The 17,675-nt window shown below is 39.6% G+C and overlaps 1 protein-coding gene across 4 annotated transcripts in view; it reads right to left on the bottom strand.

The window, feature by feature from the left end:
• tln2a (talin 2a) overlaps window positions 1–17,675 on the bottom strand; it is a 93,054-nt gene that overhangs the window by 4,371 nt on the left and 71,008 nt on the right. For 3 of the 4 annotated variants that reach the window (XM_032560239.1, XM_032560237.1, XM_032560238.1), the window contains 19 exons: window positions 12,756–12,917; window positions 12,422–12,562; window positions 12,126–12,307; window positions 10,505–10,637; window positions 10,188–10,289; window positions 9,161–9,331; window positions 8,888–9,034; window positions 7,237–7,338; window positions 6,911–7,030; window positions 6,587–6,733; window positions 6,184–6,350; window positions 5,238–5,421; window positions 5,017–5,142; window positions 3,240–3,356; window positions 2,928–3,113; window positions 2,727–2,834; window positions 2,505–2,610; window positions 1,555–1,560; window positions 1,092–1,216 (listed from right to left, as the gene is read on the bottom strand). In XM_032560239.1, the coding sequence (XP_032416130.1) occupies window positions 1,092–1,216; window positions 1,555–1,560; window positions 2,505–2,610; window positions 2,727–2,834; window positions 2,928–3,113; window positions 3,240–3,356; window positions 5,017–5,142; window positions 5,238–5,421; window positions 6,184–6,350; window positions 6,587–6,733; window positions 6,911–7,030; window positions 7,237–7,338; window positions 8,888–9,034; window positions 9,161–9,331; window positions 10,188–10,289; window positions 10,505–10,637; window positions 12,126–12,307; window positions 12,422–12,562; window positions 12,756–12,917 (2,532 nt within the window). The remainder of the gene's footprint in view (window positions 1–1,091; window positions 1,217–1,554; window positions 1,561–2,504; window positions 2,611–2,726; window positions 2,835–2,927; window positions 3,114–3,239; window positions 3,357–5,016; window positions 5,143–5,237; window positions 5,422–6,183; window positions 6,351–6,586; window positions 6,734–6,910; window positions 7,031–7,236; window positions 7,339–8,887; window positions 9,035–9,160; window positions 9,332–10,187; window positions 10,290–10,504; window positions 10,638–12,125; window positions 12,308–12,421; window positions 12,563–12,755; window positions 12,918–17,675) is intronic. The other variant, XM_032560240.1, reaches the window with a different exon arrangement.

Genomic DNA, 17,675 nt, shown 5'->3' on the forward strand with positions numbered 1-17,675 from the left:
AGAGAAGGCCTCCGGTGGTGGGGGCGGGCAAGGGAGGAGAGGATGGGGGTTTAAATGGCAGCAGACTCAGACGGACTAAGCTAAAACCAGGACATATGAGTTGATGGGAAATGGATTAGGGAAAAGGAACAGGAGGAGGAGGGGGGACTGTAAACTGTGTTGTTGTGGGAGCGTGGGATGCAAACAGAGACGGCACCTCAGAGGCTGGGTTTGTGCGTTTCACATAAAAATGAGAAAGACTGAAGATGAAGGTGGACAGAAATCTTCACAAAAGTGTTCTGCTTTAGAAAGACACCTAAATAACTAAAGAAACTATGTTACTTTTTTATGTATTCGAAAACACTTAATGTGCAATAATGTTAGTCAATTTTGGAATGACAACATGACGATATTTTGTTATTAAAAATGTAACAGTACTAATGTCTTTCTGATTAGGCTTCATTGCTAAAACAAACACCAGATAAAGGACTGATGTAAAATTAAATGCATTATTTACATTTCAATAACAGTTTTATTTTAAAAAGTTGTTTTAGATATAAGATATGCTGTTTTAACAATGAAACAACCTATTTATAGTTCTTAAATGCTTTTACCAGAGCATATTCTAACCTTTATACATTTCTTTACTGCATTAAACAAGAGATATTATAAAATCCTTTGAAGCATTTAAAGCAGCTGCGCAGTTACAGTGGGTTTTTATAAAATTAACTTTCATTCACAAATAAATGTTAAAAGAGTAGTTTGACTAATATTTAGAATCACCGGTGAATTATTATTTTCATCTTAGTGACACCTTACCATTGGTAACAAATGTAAACAACAAATTAAGGAAATTGTATCCATTAACATCAAGTCAAAAAATTTAAATTAGATCCATCTTGCGGAGAAAAAATTGTGAATTACATACTTTCATATCCATATCTCATTCAGTTGTACATTTACTAATATAGGCCCGAAAATCTATTTAATTTTATTTTTTTACTTTTTACAGCAGCCGACAAAGTTAATGTCTACATTTTTGTGCAATTTAAGAAATTTTAAAACTATTTCCCCCCTTTTATCCCTCAGTTATCCATCACTAAGTCCCCCACCTTTGGCTTCGCTCTGGGTTTCAGCTGCTCCAGCTTTTTCGCTGCCGCCTCGATGGACGCCGCGGCCCCGAGCAGCTCAGTCTCTGCGATCACTGTAGGATCCTCTGGGTCCACCCACTCCGAACCTGAAGCGCGGAATACACACACACCATTAGGTTTTAAACTCAAAGGCAGAAATCAAACACTGCCTTAGAAACCTGTGTTGCATTAGAGCATGCCTCAACACGCCGATCACAAAAGAAAACAACAGAACCGTGAGCACAGAAAAAAAGCAAATCTCCGCACATCTCCATGCACAGCTGATGGAGCGAACAAACAGGCTGAAAATGAAGCAATGTAGATTAAATGGAAATAAGGTGCGATAAATAAAGACAAAGATGCTTGAGAAGCCTGATGGTGGCTGATTAAAGAAACCCTTTGTAGTGCTGAAGAAGTCACAGTACACAAATCAATGCTAACTTACCTCCGTCTGTGGCAAAATAAGAGGGGACAGGAACATTATTAAAATGTTTAAAAATGTCTGTTTTATACAGGGCCGTGCAAAATTATGCAAATCCCTGGAGCTCTTTCACATTTTGTAACCAAAAACTTTCAAGTGATATTTAATTTCAGGTGATGCACCAACACAATTTAGGGCGTCCTGATAGAATGAAACAAAACTGAAAAAATATCTTCAGTAATATGTGGTGTACATTTGTATTTAGGCCCCTTTGCTCTGCTACTCCTAAATAAAATCCAGTGCAAGCCATTATCAAAAGTCATCTAATGGGTAAAAAGAGTCAAAATAAAAAGACACAGTGTGATAGAAATCTAATGCTAATACATGAGCCTGAACACAACATCTCCTCCATGGTTTGCATTTCTCCAGCAGAGTGAAGCTCATCAGCGTTAATGGAAAGATGGATGGAGCTAAATACATAATGTCTTGAGGAAGACATGTTAGAGGCTGCAACAGACAGACTACAATCTTAAAGACAATCTAAATACTACCAGAACTGCAACACAAGTACTTAAATCAAAGCCTATTCAAATAAAAGTCTAGACCAAAATCCATTTGGGGATTTGAGACAAGAATTCAGATACTTTCCATCTAATCTGACTGAGGTTGAGGCGTTTTCTAAAGTAAAATGTTTCGATACAGTATTCACATTGGTTGGCTGAATACAAATGCAAACAACACTTGAGATTTTTTTTTTGTAAAAACAAAATAATTATAATAATGTTGAGAATCTTTCATTCTTTTTCTTCAGACTCACACATATGATCTACTTTGTGTTGGAGCATCACATAAAACCCCAATAACACACATTAAAATCTGTGGTTGTAATGTGACAAAATGCGGAAAGGTACAAGAGGCTGGAATACTTCTGCACGGCTCTGTCTTTAGGTGCCGGTCTGGGTGGCGGCTGTTACCTTTCATGGCCTCGGCAGTCTGGATGAGCTCCGTGACGGCGCCCGCCACTCGTTTGGAGCAAGCTGCCAGGTGCTGCTTCTGCTCTGCTGAAGGCTTCTGCATCACCTGAGCACACACGCTGATCACTTAAACACACTTGTACAGGCAAGAGTGGGAGCTAGCTAACAAAAAGGGGAAAGTTATTTCCATGCAAACCCTTCCTGATGTGGTTTTCGACCTACCAGCAATACTTGTTCCAGCAGATCAATGTATCCAGTTGTGCATTCTGCTCCAAACATCAGGGCTCTGTTCTTGACCTCTTCGTTGACCTCTGGGTGGTAAGCCGCTTGCTGGAAAGGAAAATCAATCAATAAACACTTTAACTTTTCCAATTTAATCTCTTTAGCACATGGCAGCCAGCATATATTGAAGCGGCTCGGCACCTTGCAGGTTGTTAGCATGTCGGAGATAGCTTTGCGACTCAGGTTGGCTGTATGGATGACGTCCTCTTGGCGTGCAGAGTTTCCTGCAGCCACAGCTTTAGCGGTAGCTATGGTGATGCCCTTAGTCATGCGTATGAACTCCTCTGGTGTGGTGGTCTTATTGGGAGCGTCCCTAGACTGAAACAGCTGATAGGATGGAGAAAACCACACAGTAAAGTTACACAACTAAAAGACTAAATCACTGAGTCTTGGTGAAAAAAAAAAAACTGATGAGTTTTTCCAGCTAATGAGTTTTTTCCTGGCTTTTCTTACCGCCATTTCCTGTTTGATGCACTCGATCGTTGCCTCAAGTGCCCTGGTGCCCCGAGTCGCCTCATCCTCCACAGCCTTGACAGTCTTCAGCAGGGACGTCACATTGGTCACCATCACCTGGAACACAGCATTACTGGTTTTACACCCAGTTAAGATGCCTAACCCCCATGACAAATCATTCTTAAATCAGTAAATAAAGGCCCATTTATTTGCAGTTTGGTTATAAAGGTGATAAAAGTACATAAAAGGGGAAAGTAAAATGGAAAGTTACAACCATAAGTTAATTTATCCTCTGCATATTGTGTATTCTGAATAATGATTAAAATCCATCAAATTCAGTAACCATCACACATTGTGGCTCCAGGGGGCGCTGTAATCTGCAGGACTGTAATACAGAGGGTCACAATTCTGATTACTCTTGTCAGAAAATGAACTCATACTGTAACTTAATCAAATTTTATTTGTATAGCACATTTCAGCAGCAAGGCATTTCAAAGTGTTTACATCATATCAAACACAGAAACACAATGCAATATAGAATCAACAATCAAAACACGACATTAAGTCAAGTTCCATCAATAAATTTGTAATTGATTACGTTTCAAATACAATCCTAAACAGGTGGGTTTTTAGTCGAGTTTGCATCCATAAAAGGTTTACCGGTTACACTCCTACTGTGTTATATGGAACAAAATTTTATTTTAGGATTGTATTTGAAACATCAATTACAAATTTATTGATGGAACCTGACTTAATGTCGTGTTTTGATTGTTGATTCTATATTACATTGTGTTTCTGTGTTTGATATGATGTAAAGGACTTTGAAATGCCTTGCTGCTGAAATGTGCTATACAAATAAAATTTGATTTGATTTAAAAAAAATACCTATTGCTATTTTTATTCCCACTCACGCTCACAATCACACACAGTTTAAAACAATGTAGACAGCATTTTAATGGTTTACCTTATATCAATATATGTTCAAGCTTTTTGTCATATCAGTAAAAAATGTTTTGTATGCAGTATAAAGATATGAAAGTCACATACAAGAAATGTTTTGGTAGGGAATGAAAACATTTCCTTTAAATTCCAGAAAAGTCCTAACAGCACCTCTAAAACTCCACGATGAAATTAAACTTTTGAGCCCAATAGAGTTGTTTCTTCAGTTCAGCCAAAGGAAAGAACGCTATAAACAAATCATTAAGAGTCTCGCATGAATGACTCTCCTGCTCATGATATAAACTAATTTAAATTCTAAAACCTCTACACCTAAATTATGGGAAACATTGTTGTTCTGTTTGTAGTTTTCAATATCCAAATAAAGATGCTTTTGACCTTAATGAATGACAGAAGGAAAATAAACTAAAAAATTTTAAAACAGTTTCTGTTTTCCAACCTTAAACCTAAATATGGATGTTTTTTCACCATCTGCAAGACTTTGACACCTTGGGCTGTTGCTGACTGAACCGACATCTTCCCAGCTCAGAGTGATAATGAGGAGTCGAACAGTGTAATCAGTGAATTATGAGCTGCAGCTTTAACACTGCATGTGTGTCAGAAAAGACAATTCAACTGTTCATTTCTGTTGAACAGGGTTTCATATGCATTTCAGATTTCCTCTTTCCTTAGGCCTCCCATGATAAGATATAAATAACAAAAAAAAGTATTTTAGACGGGTTTATTTTTTGTTGTTCAAGGTTCACAGTTCATATCATATTACACCAATGCATGGAGAAATTGATCCGTCAAACACTTTTTTCCAGAATGATCCCCCCACCTTAGCAGCACTCTTCAGCTGGTACATAGACGGATCATCTGCTGCCTTCCCGGCCGCACACTTGGTGGCACTAATGAGTTCAGCTAGCGCCTTGGCTACATCTTTGACTGCATTAATCAGAACCACCTGATGAAAAAGGCAGACAGGGACACTGACTTGTTACCGTGACGTCTGGGAAGCACAAAGAAGTGACATGACATCGTTTCACAACTCGTAGTCACCTGTGTCTCAGGGTCATCAGAGCCGATGCTGGCTGCTCCCAGTTTGACAACATCGGTGAGCTGGGTGATGGTTTTGGCAGAAGACTGGGCGGCCTGGGCCAACTTGTCCTGTCCAGAAGCGGCTCCGGACACAAGCATCTTGGTGTCCTCAACCAGGGCTTTGGCAGTCTTCAGAATGTTTTCCCTGATTCCAGAAAAGAGAGTGAAAGTTAAAAACCAAACAAACTACTTGTCCCACAAAATATGACAAGTATTCAGTTGAGCTTTGAAGAAATGTGAGCTTTTGCGGAAAAATTTCAAATATTATTTTGAGTAAATAAAAGCTTAAACTCAAAGCCTAACACTTGCAGAAGCAATCATTGGTCGCACAGATGTTTTGATTTCTAAGCAGAACTGTTTCCAAAACTGTTAGGGAGGACAGACACAAATCTGCAGGAAATTCTCAAGTTTTTAAGACTTCTGTACACCCTGAAACCAAATTCATGCAGCACTACCACTTATGCTTTTCTATTCTAGCATGAGGCAAAAACTGCCTGAGCACTGCCTGAAAGGATCCGTGTCACTGTGTCATGTAATGTCACAGGTCTCAGCTTGAATCAGCAGATATGTCCGTCTCTGCACTGTGCTGCATTCAGAACTCCATTGACAGGAGACAATGTGCCTTTTAAACATGAAGAGGGGCCCAGGAGTACACAAATAAATCAATCAATTCATCCTAAAAACAGTAAGACTGTGCATTCAGAGTGAAGTACAGTCCAAAATATTAATTTAATGCAGTGTGACACCTCCGCCATCTTTAGTGCACTCTGGGTAATTTGTATCTTTAAACACCAAAGTCTTCCTTTGCATTTAGCAGATTACACTTCATTCTGTCAGTCTGGGATGAAAAATTGCCTGAACAAAGAAGCTGTAATTATGTTTATATTCAAGTATTTCATGCTCCGACCTGTGGTCTGCGAAGGACTCGTCATTCTCTGCATTGAGCGTGCCTGCAGATGCAAACATGATGGTGGTGTCCAGATCTGCAATTATGCCCGACACGGCGCTGGCAGCGGTGATGCAGGCTTGGGTGCCCTTATTACCAGCCTGGAGGGCTGACAGCACCAAGGACACCTGGGGACGTAGAGAGATTAAAATCCATAAATATACAGGTGAGGATGGACAATTACCTGCAGGTACAACCTTTTTTTTTAAAGAGCAAATAGCTGAGTGAGTTTTGTTTGCTAATTCTTTATTAAGGGAAACTAATCGCTTTCAATGACATTTTTTAATGAACTTGCAGAAAATGTTTTTTTTGTTTGTTTGTTTTTTTAGAAATGCCACGCAGCTAGGTTTTATAAATCTGATACCTTCTCTGTAACAGCACGGGCGCAGTCGATGAGCTCCCGCTTTGTGAAGCTGTCGGACGGGCTGATCTGCAAAGCTCCGGCCTTCTGGACCAGGAAGATGCAGCCATGACCGAGCTCCTGCACTCGGCTCTTGATCTGGAAGCCGATCTGCAACAACGGAGAAGCCGACCAGAAAACTTTAGCACTGATTTACAAAGACGAGATTTTAATTGCACAGAAAGATCCTCGTTAATTAACTGGCTTCTTTGTTCCTGATGACTAAACTCCATCTCCTTGGCTTGTGAAAGTGGAGCTGCTTTATGAATGTCTTAGTTTCCTCCTCACCTCTTCTGGCTCAGCAGTGTGAGCAGCCAGCCGCCCCTGAACGGCCAACTGGCTGTAGTCCACGGTCACTTGAGAGGCCAGAGCCCCCAGCTCATCCGGACTGGTCACTGATTTGGTCATCTAATGGATAAACACACACAATGAACTTCAGAGTAGAGATAAAAAAAAGCTCATTTCAGCCTAGTGATCAGCGTTTTAAAACTGGTGACCTTTCATAAAGCATCGGCCAAATTACTACATGTCACAATTGTTTACAGGACATATGATAATGTTATAAATATTCTCAACTTTGTCAAGTTGGAGTTGTACGTGTCGTGAAGGCTTACCATCTCCTGGGCAGTAACTGCAATAGCCTTTGAATGTTTCACCATGTTAGTCTGGTAATCCACAAAGGAGCCTTCAGGTTCGGCAGGCGTTCCTTCATCAAGCTAAATTTGGACACAAACTAGTTAGAAATGGCACTGCAGCTCACTTGTATTTGTTCACTATGCACACATCAGAGAAAGAAAATCTTTTAGGTCTTTAGCTTCAGGCATAATTTCACCTGCAAATCATCTTTAAAAGCAAACAAATGAATTCTTTACATTCATTATAAATTATCCACCCAAGTTTGTAATTACAGCTTTGAAAAAAGCAATGCAGGCATATTGTTTCCAGCACTTTTACTAAATTAGACAGTGCTCAACACAAGTGCCTGTCACAGGAAAGGAAGAGACGAAAAAAGATAACATGTGGGAAAAGCATGCCCGGATTGATAGGAATTCAGAATATTATAAGTGGGTGATCTTCGCCACTCCCGCTGAGAGATGTCGCAGCTTGGAATCTGCAGCCTTGAATAAGTGACTGAGTTCATGAGAAAAAGCTTCAAATGAGCTCTGCTCGAATCACAGAGGACAACAAACCATTATACAGATTGATTATCCCCGTTTAATCAACTGCGCTGAAGGTCACGCAGGCAAATAGACTCCCGAATGCTGAAAATGCAGAGCTACAACTAATTATTTTATAAATAATCCATAATGTTAAATGAATTCAAACACGTCATTCTCTCTGGTGAGGTCACACATAAGTAATTGTTGCCTTAGTGATAATTCTAGTTCTGCAGTGTAAGGAAGTAACGAGCTAGTGTCATTCCTCACCTGTTATCAGGGTAAAAAGGTTCCTGACTTTCTTTGCACTTTATCTTTTTGCCAACAGTTTTGCTGTTGGAAAAAAGCCTGGCTTTGTTTAAGGATGGATACGTCAACAGTTAATTTTCCCCCACTGAATTATTTAAGTGAGCTTAAACAAAACAAAGATTGCAGTCATTATGCTGCGAACATGAGGTGACAAGCTAAGAAAACCAACAAGCTTTTTAACAGAATAAATTCTGAAACTTATATTATTATACAATAATTTATTCTAGATCACTGCAAAAGCATCAATACACCTTGAGCCTTCAGACATTTTGTCACATGACAACCACAGGTCTTGATGTCTTTTTAGGGGATTTTATGTGACAGAAAAAGTCAACCTATGACAAATCTCATCTCAATTTCAAATGTTCTGTAAAGGCCTCAGTGGGTCGTTACAGAACCAGAATCACAAAGACCTGCAAATCACGTCAGAGAAAAAACTTTTAAATCAGTGAGGTTGTCTCATGGAGAACTGTTCAGTCAGTCATTCAAAACTGGAAAGAGATGTTTATGTGAAGAAAAGTAAAACATTGAGTCTAATTTTCCTTTCATTTTGATTATGTGCTCACATAAAGTCCCCTAAAATTTTAGGGACATGACTTACTATACATAAGTTCAAAGGGTAGTAAGACTTTCCAAGACACTGTACAGTTAGGAAGCAATAGCAGCAAACATTTCTTGTAAAAAAAAACCCCCCAGAAACTAAATGGGTTAATGGGTTTGTTTGGGTTTAAATACAAGAGTGAGAGGGTTTTCATTCATTCACTGTGGAGTTAAAATTTCCCTCCCTGGATGAACTTACCTTGGCCATGGCCTCAGCGATGGACTCCACCATTCCTCCCACCATGCCCACCTCACTGGCCGCCTCGTTCAGCGTCACCATCATGTCATCCACTGCCTCCTTCATGAGCTGAGCTGCCTCCGCAATGGCATCATGGGTATGGGCTGCCTATGAAGTTATCACACAAGTACCAGCGGAGACGGTTAAATATCCTACTTGAGACTTCTTAAATCATCTCAGCTGCTGGGCAGAATTAGTTTAAACAAAACATAGAGGATTAAAAAATGTCCTTGCCTTTGGATTTCCTCCACCCTCCTTTGCAGCATAGAGCATCTGCAGGGCAGACTCAGCCAGTGTCTTAGTTTGGTCCAGGAAAGTCATCTGCTGCTGGTGGTCACTGAGCTTGGAGGCGACACCCACAGAAGCCTTGATGAGAGGTTCAAAGTAACCCGCCAGCTGGGTAACCTGATGGGGAAAAATACACAAAAATATACAAGTTCTGTGAGCAGAAGACTCAATCATACTTGAAGCTAAACATGACTTTCTAACTTTCTTTTCCTCAAGCATGCAACAAAACTGTTACAGAGCTCATACACATTTTCTGTTTAAAATGTCCATCCTTTTCAAGACTCAGTTTTAGTTCAGAAGTCTGTGTACGTTTTACAAATCACAAAACAACACATCGCATGAAATTGTCTTCAGTTTTCATAGTGTGGTGCAGGACCTTTCACAGCAGCTTAGACCAGCTCTACTCCAAAATCTGTAACTATTCAATTTGCACAAAAAGGACTGGGTATCCTAAAATCAATGTTAAATCCTTCAAGTACTATTTGGTAGCTTTGGTAATCTATTTGTAAAAAACAAAAAACGACTTAGCACTTTTTTTAACCACATCAAGTTTAAAGGATAACAGTTCCAGTTTAACCTGAATATGAGTTGAAAACTCTAAAACTTTTAAAACGGCTCCTTTTTAGTTTTAGATGTATGCATTCAATCAGTAAGTCAAAACTAAAATTGCTGTCGGTAAAATGTTAAAATCAAGTTGACATATTCCAAACTGAAGATAAAGAATGTAAATCAATAAATATAACTTTAAAATCAAAAAATTGATTTTAAAAATGGCTTTTTATGACCTTGCCCCACCCTACCTGTCTAAGATAAGTCTGTTCTGTCCAACTCTTATTAAAAGGCATCTGAAGTTTTGGTAATTTCCATAATTTTGTCACATTTCCCATTGCTTTAAGAGAACATATCAAAAATCACACCACTCTGTTGTTCCATTATTCCAGTGCACTTGTGATTACCGTCCTGGCCCACATACCTTGTGTCCTAGTTGGGAAGCTTCGCCTCTGGCAGCTGTTGAAACGGGGTCAATTAAGTAACCAATTTCCTGCACAGCAGAGGTCAGCTGCTCCTGTAGCGCCTGAACCAGGGATTAAAAGAAGTTAAGTGACATTATTTGATTTTATTTAATTAAAATGTAGTGGTTTGTGTAGACAAGCCATCAGGAAGCAACATAAAACAAAGATGCAAAGGAGAAACGTGAAGATTTTTGGATTCTCTTGGTACAAACATTCAGCAGAAGGATCTAATGGGCTCAGAACATTGTGATAATATTGTCTTGTCTCAGCTGCTCACCTCTAGTGAGATGTCGTCCCTGCTGGGGAGGTTCTGACTGACGGCTGCCAGAGAGGCCTGCTCAATGTCTCGAATACATTTGTTAATGTTATCAATTGACGAGTCGCACTCCCGCTGGCCAGGGGCCTTGTCTCTGAAAACCAGACCAAAAAAAAAAAGGTTAAGAACTGAAAGCAATGAAATACTCTGATATTAATAAAAATGAATAGATGAAGAAGACAGGACAACAGAAGAGAAAAGCAGATGTATTTTTAAAACATTTTCTTTGTGCAAGAAAATCAACATGAGAAGGTAATTTAGCTGCCTGTGGCTCTGGCCTCATGGGCAGATTAAGTCTGTTAAGTATCACTTTGGTCTCGTGGTGGGACAGTGAGGAAATCTACCAGAAAACCTCATCTTTGTGTTTAATGAGACGAACAGAGTTATGAGATCGACCTCTGCAGGACAGAGAGGTCCTTTGCCATTTGTATTCGCCAGCACCGCAGAAGCTCATAGAATCCCATTAAAGGCATGGGCCAAAGTCCCAGTTGTGAATTTGCAGTCCACGAGGAAGCTTGCGATAAGAGCAGCAGAACTGAAAGAGATGCTAAGCTGGCTGGCTGTGTGTGAATGCTAATTTGTAGATGTTCTGGGAAGAGAAGAAAGCCTCAAAATTCAGTGCATCTGTTGTTGGGGGTCGAGTCCCTCTGGGGGATCGGTGTTGTTCTGAACAAGGTCAGGAGCAAAAAGGTGTGAAAGAAAAAATTAAACCTGCAAAATTGTCATCATGCATGACTGTATAAAGACAATTTTAATCCATAATCTTGGCTGAGCAAGTTCAACATCTTTAGAGGTGAATTTTAATAAATGGGGAAATAATCAAAAAATGTTTTAATTCATTCAGTTCAACCTGAAGTTCATAAGGATTCATTATACACACATTGACATATTCAAAAAAAAAATTTATGACTTCTTAAAGGTAAAGGAAACCTATAATTTTCCTTATTATTATAGGAATAAAAAGGAATGAAGGTCATTACAGGCAGTTTTGGCAGGTTTGAAGTGTGATCAGGCACTAGGACTTTCTGAAAATTAAAATCAGCATTTCTAAAAAGCTCATCAGCAGAGGGAAGCATGAATTGCATTAAAACTTCCTGAGAGACAGCTGCAAAGATTTAGACTTAATGAAACACGGCTGAGCGTGTTTCATTACCAGTAGATGACACAGATCATTACTGACTCTGGAAACTCCATAATGGACACTGAGCAGCATGGATGCCATGCCTCTGCCACACTTTTGCCTAACACTTAACATTCCATTCATATGTTTGGAGGCAGCACTCTGATGACTGTGCGTTAGTCAAATGTCAAGTAAGCAGAAGTCCATAATGATGCAGGCCATAACATAACAATGTGTTTTTATCAGACTTCTGTGATGTTCTACTTTTATAAGAACTTTCGATTAGCTGTAACCCATGCTAATCAGAATGAACAGAAATAAACATGTCCTGTTTATTTAGATCTAGTGTGTATTAGATCTAGTTAATGAGATTCTCATTTTGCAATTTTAACACCTACATCTCTTCATAGAAATCAACGTAAACAGGATGCATAAGATCTGAACAATCCCTCCATCACTAACCGGATGGCTGTGATGAGACCTTTGATGGAGTCGGAGACGGTGCGAGAGTGACCAGCCAGAACGGACCAAGTGGGCGGGTCCTTGGGGTTGATAACCAATGAACGTGCCGTTTTGAGCAGGTGGGTGGAGCTGTCGAGCATGGAGCGTGCCGAGTGGAGGATGGGTACCTGAGCTGCTGAGCCCTTTAAGGGAAAAAATGCTTCTTAAGTAAATTAGAAATGCCTGAATGTGTTCCACACTCCTCTGTTTCACTACAAAGGTGTAAACAGAGGTTTCCGATGTTCTCGTGGACACACCTCGGTGCTGATTTTAGCCGGGACGCTGGCAAACTCGGGGTTGGAGGCGAACGTCGTCAGGTTCTCCACGGCTTCGATGAGCGGAGCGGTGGCGACCCGACACCTGTTCCTGTTCTCCTCTGAGAAATCGCCATCTAGAGCCTTTGAAAACGGAACAGAACCAGTCAAAATCAGTGGGTCAGCTTTCAAAAAACTGAGAGAACATTAAGACCAGACAGAAAATTATTGAGCAGAAATATCTTAATTTGGAAAATAAATCAAAGTCAAAAAATTAAGAAAAAAATTCTACCAAAATATTATTATTATGCACTGCGGAATGCCGGTTCTGACCTACCTTGATGGTTTTGACCAGGTTGGCAGTGGTATTAGCTACCTCCTTGGCAGACTGTACAAAGTGCCTTTTAGCAACTGGGTTGGTGGTCTTGGAGGAGGCCAGACGGCAGGCGTTGCACAATGCAGAGGTGTGCTTTGCAACAATTGTGGCTGCAGACAGCACCTGTTGTATGATAAACATTGAAAAACACACTGAGCGAGGGAGATTTGACCTCAAAACAGTTATTTGCTTAAAACAAAGCAGCTACAAAAACATCCTGCCTTTTACAAAAAAAAACTATAAATGTTAAAGTGAATCATTGAAACTCCACTAAGCAATAAAATGGCAACTAGAGTCTTGTATGGAAGTGTGAGAAAAAGAGAAGAGAAGTACTTTTATATTAAGAAGCATCTCTTGGCCGAGATGGCAATTTCAACATAAATGGTTACAAGACGAAAACTTTGTGAAATATTTAGGAATACAAATTGATGAATTCTTCCAAATTAATACTACAGAAACAACAGCAAGTATAAAATGGGAAGCATTTAAGGCCTTCCTTAGAGGACATATTATTAGTTATACAGGGTCTAAAACAAAACAAACTGAAAAAACTAGAATACAATTGGAAGATAAAATAAAAATAATTCAAGCTAAAGTAAATAAGGGAAATGACCCACAACTAGAAAAGGAATTATTGATTTTGAGAGCAGAATATGATAAATATTCAGCTTCAAAAGCTGCATCAAGTCTTTTGCGACTCAGGCAAACATTCTATGAACAAGGCAACAAAGCGGGCAAGTTACTGGCATGGCAACTAAACCAGTTAGAAGCTAAACAACCAATCACATCTATTATATCAAATGAACTAACCTTGCAAGACCCCCAAGAAATTAATGCAGCTTTTAAGAACTACTATGAAGAATTGTATAAAGCGCAAATAAACATAAAATTAGAAAACATAAATCAATTTTTAAATAATTTAAATATACCAAAATTCTCAGAGGAAGACAAGGACAACTTGAATCTAGAAATTACAAAAGAAGAGATAGGGCTAGCCATTGACAATATGAAATCAGGGAAAAGAGCAGGACCAGACGGCCTTCCAATAGATTTATATAAGACCTTTAAAGACAAGCTTTTGACCCCATTATTAGACATGTTTAAAGAAATTTTTCATTCAAATTATTTCCCCCACTCTATAAACGCTGCTATGATTATTCTTTTGCCAAAGCCAGGCAGATCTCCAAATAAATGTGAGAACTTTAGGCCGATTAGTTTGCTAAATTCTGATCTGAAAATAATCTCTAAGTTGCTAGCGCGACGTTTACAAAAGGTTTTGCCAAATACAATTGACCGAGATCAAAACGGGTTTATTTTGGGGAGGCAAGGCTTTCATAACGTGAGGAGAGTATTAAACATAATTCATTATAATAAAGGCACGTCGGACTCTGCTCTTTTATCATTAGATGCCGAGAAGGCGTTCGATAGGGTTCGCTGGGAATATCTTTTTCAAGTTATGGAAAATTTCAATTGTGGAAACAATTTTGTAAAATGGGTTAAAATATTATACAATAATCCCTCAGCTGAAATAATAACAAACAGAAACATATCTAAGCCAATAAAGATCAATAGAGGCTGCAGACAGGGCTGCCCATTGTCGCCTTTACTATTCACCTTGGCAATAGAACCATTTGCTATTGCGATTCGCTCACACCCTCATCTCACTGGAATCACTGTTGGACCTACAGAACACAGGATTTCCTTGTTCGCAGACGATGTGATCTTATTCATATCAAAATTAAGTCGATCAATACAAATTTTTATGGAAATAATTAAATTATTTAGTGAGATATCTGGATACAAAATAAACAAAAATAAGTCTTCTATTCTATTAATAAATGCAAATGAAAAAATTAGCCCATCCTCTGATGTATTACAGTTTAAAATAGTTAATGAATTTAAATATTTAGGGGTACACATCTCTTCAGATCTTGAACAGGTTGCTGCAACCAATTATAAACTCATATTGAATGAAGTAGATAATTCATTTGAAAGATGGATGCCACTACCAATATCTATGATTGGAAGAATAAATATAATAAAAATGAACATATTGCCAAAGTTACTCTATATATTTCAGAATGTTGCTCTTCCTCCTCCTCCTGAATTCTTTTCACAAATAAAGAAGAAGATGTTGCGTTTTTTATGGAACAACAGGAAGTCCAGACTCTGTTTATCTTTACTGTACCTCCCTTATGACCGAGGAGGCTTGAAGTGCCCAAATTTTCACTGGTATTACTATGCTGTGCAGTTGAGGTCTATGATGTTTTATTACAGTAATCATTCTCCACATTGGACTGACATGGAGACTCAGGATTTGAAATTGACTCTGCCTTCATATTTATATTCAAATTCAATATCAAAGCTTCTGAAACATACTAATAATCCATTTCTTAAGAATATGATAAGAGTATGGAGAGATGTAAGAAAAATTTTAAATGAACCAAACTGTTTATCGCTGTTCAGTCCAGTGTGGGGTAACCAATTTTTTGTACCTGGTAGAGCTGATTTAATATTTAAAGTATGGAAAGACAAAGGACTCCAAATGATTCAGAATCTTTATGTACCAGACTCAGACATACTAATGAGCTTCCAGGATCTGCAACATAAATTTTACCTAGATAGGAAACATTTCTTTAAATATCTTCAACTCAGAAACTTCATAAGAACGAGTCAAAATAATGAGTTGACAAAACCTGCCAAGTCAACTTTAGAAAAAATGTTAACAAAGGACAGTTTGAAGAAAGGAATCATATCAGAATTTTATCACTCAATAATGTTACATATATCAGAAGGATCTCATGATAGACTTAAGGCTTGGAGAGAAGACTTACTGCTAGAGATATCTGAGGAAGATTGGCAAACAGCATGTAAACTGGCCCACACCAGTTCTATCAACACATCTCTGAAAATGATTCAATTCAAATGGTTAATGCGGGTTTATATAACACCAGTGGACCTTAATAGGTATAACAGGGAGATTCCTGATGTTTGTCCGAAATGCACAGAGGACAGAGGAACTCTGGTTCACTGCATGTGGTATTGTAGGATAATTACACTGTTTTGGAAAGAGGTAAAAGATGTAATTGAGAAAATAATTTCCAAACAAATAATTCTTGAGCCAAAGCTGTTTGTGTTTGGACTGTACCCTGAAAAACATAATTATACTAAAAATGAACGGACATTTATAAACTTAAGTTTGCTTAATGCAAAAAGATGTATATCAATGTTTTGGAAAAAGACTCATGGACCGACCATAAACCAATGGCTGCAGTAGATGTTATCTGCCCTCCCTCTGGAAAAAATTACGTATATATTAAAGGGAAAACAAGATTTGTTTGAGTTCATCTGGAATCCCTTCATTAGGTATGTCAAGGATCTGAACATCTCGGAAGACGGTACAAGTGACTGAAGAACATGTTAACTTTAGGTTAAGTAATTAACCCCGGTTCTCTGAAACATGAGTGAGGTATCTCACTATGGGACACGACCCCAGCGCCTGTCCCCCAGAAGCTCTATTACATTACGCCAGTCTTGACTGGCCGGTAGAAGTGACGTCAGCTCCAGGAGGAGGAGCTTCCTCCTAGTATAAATGCCTGACGACACGCAAGCGATCTTCAGTCTTTTAAGCACACCTCTTCCTCGCTCCAGGCAAGGAGGGTGATCTGGTGAGATACCTCACTCATGTTTCAGAGAACCGGGGTTAATTACTTAACCTAAAGTTCTCTTTCAACATTCGTTTCGGTATCTCACTATGGGATGTGGCGACTCCCGTATTGCCAGATAAGCTTACTCGAAGACCAAAAGATGCATCCTGCAGTTATCCAAGTGTGGATCCCACGCCCAAAACTGTGTGAGCCAGAGTTGGTGCCGTGACATCCAATCTATAGAACCTGGTGAAGGTGTGAGGAGTTGCCCAGCTGGCAGCATCACATATGTCCTCCAAAGGTATACCCTGAAACAGTGCCCAGGATGAGGCCATGCCACGAGTGGAATGAGCTCGTAGACCTGCAGGGGGTGCAAGGCCTTTACTCTGATAGGCCATAGCAATAGCTCCGACTACCCAATGGGAAAGGCGTTGCTTCGTTAGAGGTTTCCCTTTATGTGGTGAAACCCATGACACAAACAGCTGCTCAGTTTTGCGAAAACCAGCCGTTTTCTTCACATAGATCTGAAGCGCTCGCACGGGGCAGAGCGTATGCAGTCTTTCATGCTCCTGAGAGGAGAACGGTGGAGGGCAAAAAGCCATCAACTCCAAAGGGCGGCATGGCAAGGCCGGGTTAAAAACCTTTGGTATATAAGCTGGATTGGTTTTCAGTAAAACCTTATGATTCTGCTCAGTAAACCGCATGCAGGAGGGGTTTACTGAAAAAGCTTGAATGTCGCTCACACGTTTGGTAGAAACCAATGCGACTAACAAGGCTGTCTTAAACGAGAGCACTTTAAGCTCAGCCTGCTCCAAAGGTTCGAAAGGTACATGTGACAAGGCATCAAGTACCATCGGTAAATCCCATGAAGGAGTGAGGCTTTTAGACACCGGCCGGAGCCGTCGTGCACCCTTCATGAACTGGCACACCAGAGGATGTTGCCCCACTGTCTTGTCTCCAAAGCCTACATGACAAGCTGAAATAGCTGCCAAGTATACTTTGACAGTTGAAAAAGCCAAACCTTTATCCAGCAGTTCTTGTAGAAATGTCAGAATAACTGACACAGGGCTCTGTATTGCGCTAAACATGGTTTTAGCGCACCAACCCTCAAATGCACGCCATTTTCCCTCATATGCGCTACGAGTCGAGACCGCTCTTGCGCTCTGAATCGTGTCAATGACGTTCTGGGGAAGCCCACTGGCTGCCAGATTCACCCTTTCACAAGCCAGGCCCA

The sequence above is a fragment of the Xiphophorus hellerii genome, chromosome 4, assembly GCF_003331165.1.
Source record: "Xiphophorus hellerii strain 12219 chromosome 4, Xiphophorus_hellerii-4.1, whole genome shotgun sequence".
Classification (NCBI taxonomy): domain Eukaryota; kingdom Metazoa; phylum Chordata; class Actinopteri; order Cyprinodontiformes; family Poeciliidae; genus Xiphophorus; species Xiphophorus hellerii.